The sequence below is a fragment of the Limulus polyphemus genome, unplaced genomic scaffold (genome assembly GCF_000517525.1).
Source record: "Limulus polyphemus unplaced genomic scaffold, Limulus_polyphemus-2.1.2 Scaffold577, whole genome shotgun sequence".
In the NCBI taxonomy this organism is placed as follows: domain Eukaryota; kingdom Metazoa; phylum Arthropoda; class Merostomata; order Xiphosura; family Limulidae; genus Limulus; species Limulus polyphemus.
Window position 1 is genome coordinate 307761 of NW_013666187.1, and position 1336 is coordinate 309096.

The 1336-nt window shown below is 31.7% G+C and overlaps 1 protein-coding gene across 1 annotated transcript in view; it reads left to right on the forward strand.

Annotated features, from left to right (window-relative positions):
- LOC106459217 overlaps positions 1 to 1336 on the forward strand; it is a 29874-nt gene that overhangs the window by 24234 nt on the left and 4304 nt on the right. Inside the window, exon 8 of the mRNA XM_022385660.1 lies at positions 486 to 672. Within this exon, the coding sequence (XP_022241368.1) occupies positions 486 to 672 (187 nt within the window). The remainder of the gene's footprint in view (positions 1 to 485; positions 673 to 1336) is intronic.

Sequence of the window (1336 nt, forward strand, 5' to 3'; positions counted from 1 at the left end):
CTCTAGTCTTACGCTGTTAAATTAGGGACGGCTAGCGCAGATAGCCCTCGTGTAACTTTGTGCGAAATTCAAAAAACAAACAAATGTCTGTGCCTGAACCTTAGGGGTCTCTTATCTGGCTACCTAACCCATATTATTTTACAAATTAAAACAACAACAACAAAAACAGATAAGTTAAGTTACTTCGATGATAACCATATAGCGTTTATAAATATATTGTAAATAATTTATTTTAAACATACATTTTCATCATTTATATATATATCCAAAAACCAATAATTGAGACTTATTGCTATAATATAATATTTAAAAAAATACCTAAATTGTTTTAAAATTAATGATATCATTTTCTCTGAAATTATATTTTGTAGCCTTAAGCTTGTCTACAGTTTAAATAATCACAATAATTAACAACAAAGTAGTTTTAACTATGTTAATACGTATACAGATGTGAACATTAGGTATACTTATTACTATATTGTTAGGTTCAACAATTATTTGGCTGGCTGTTTTTCGTACTGATAATTGTTGGCGTATTATATGGAACTTTGTCGTGGACTAAAGGTGAAGAAACAGGACGTGTTGCTGTGGTTCTCTATGCTGTATCCTACTCGACTTTGTGGGCTATAGCTATAGCTTGGTTGATAGTGGCTTGTTTGTACGGATATGGAGGTTTGTATCATCACATTCATTTTTGTACTCTCTCAAGCTTTGAATCGTGAAATGTTGTTTTATTCGAACGTTTACGATAACCATTAAATTATAAAATAAGTTACGTGTACATACTTTAGTGTAAAAACATATGATTCTGTAACTGCATAAGTTTGGGTTATATATTTTTAAATATTATTCATATGTAAATACGAAATGTTTGACGAAAAGGGGTTGAGACGATCTGTGTTTTCTAACATAAAGAAAAGTCTATAGGTTCTCATGACAACTTATAAGGTTTTTCAACAATAAACATGCCCAAAATAGTATATATCTTCCAAGGTAATTTACTATTAGCAATACCTTTCTCTCGATATGTTTATAACATAATGTTTTAGTATAATATGGGGCCTGTTGGTCCATCTCGGCTGTCCCGTCCTCTATATATCTTCCAAGGTAATTTACTATTAGCAATACCTTTCTCTCGATATGTTCATAACATAATGTTTTAGTATAATATGGGACCTGTTGGTCCATCTCGGCTGTCCCGTCCTCTATATATCTTCCAAGGTAATTTACTATTAGCAATACTTTCTCTCGATATGTTTATAACATAATGTTTTAGTATAATATGGGACCTGTTGGTCCATCTCGGCTGTCCCGTCCTCTATATATCTTCCAAGGT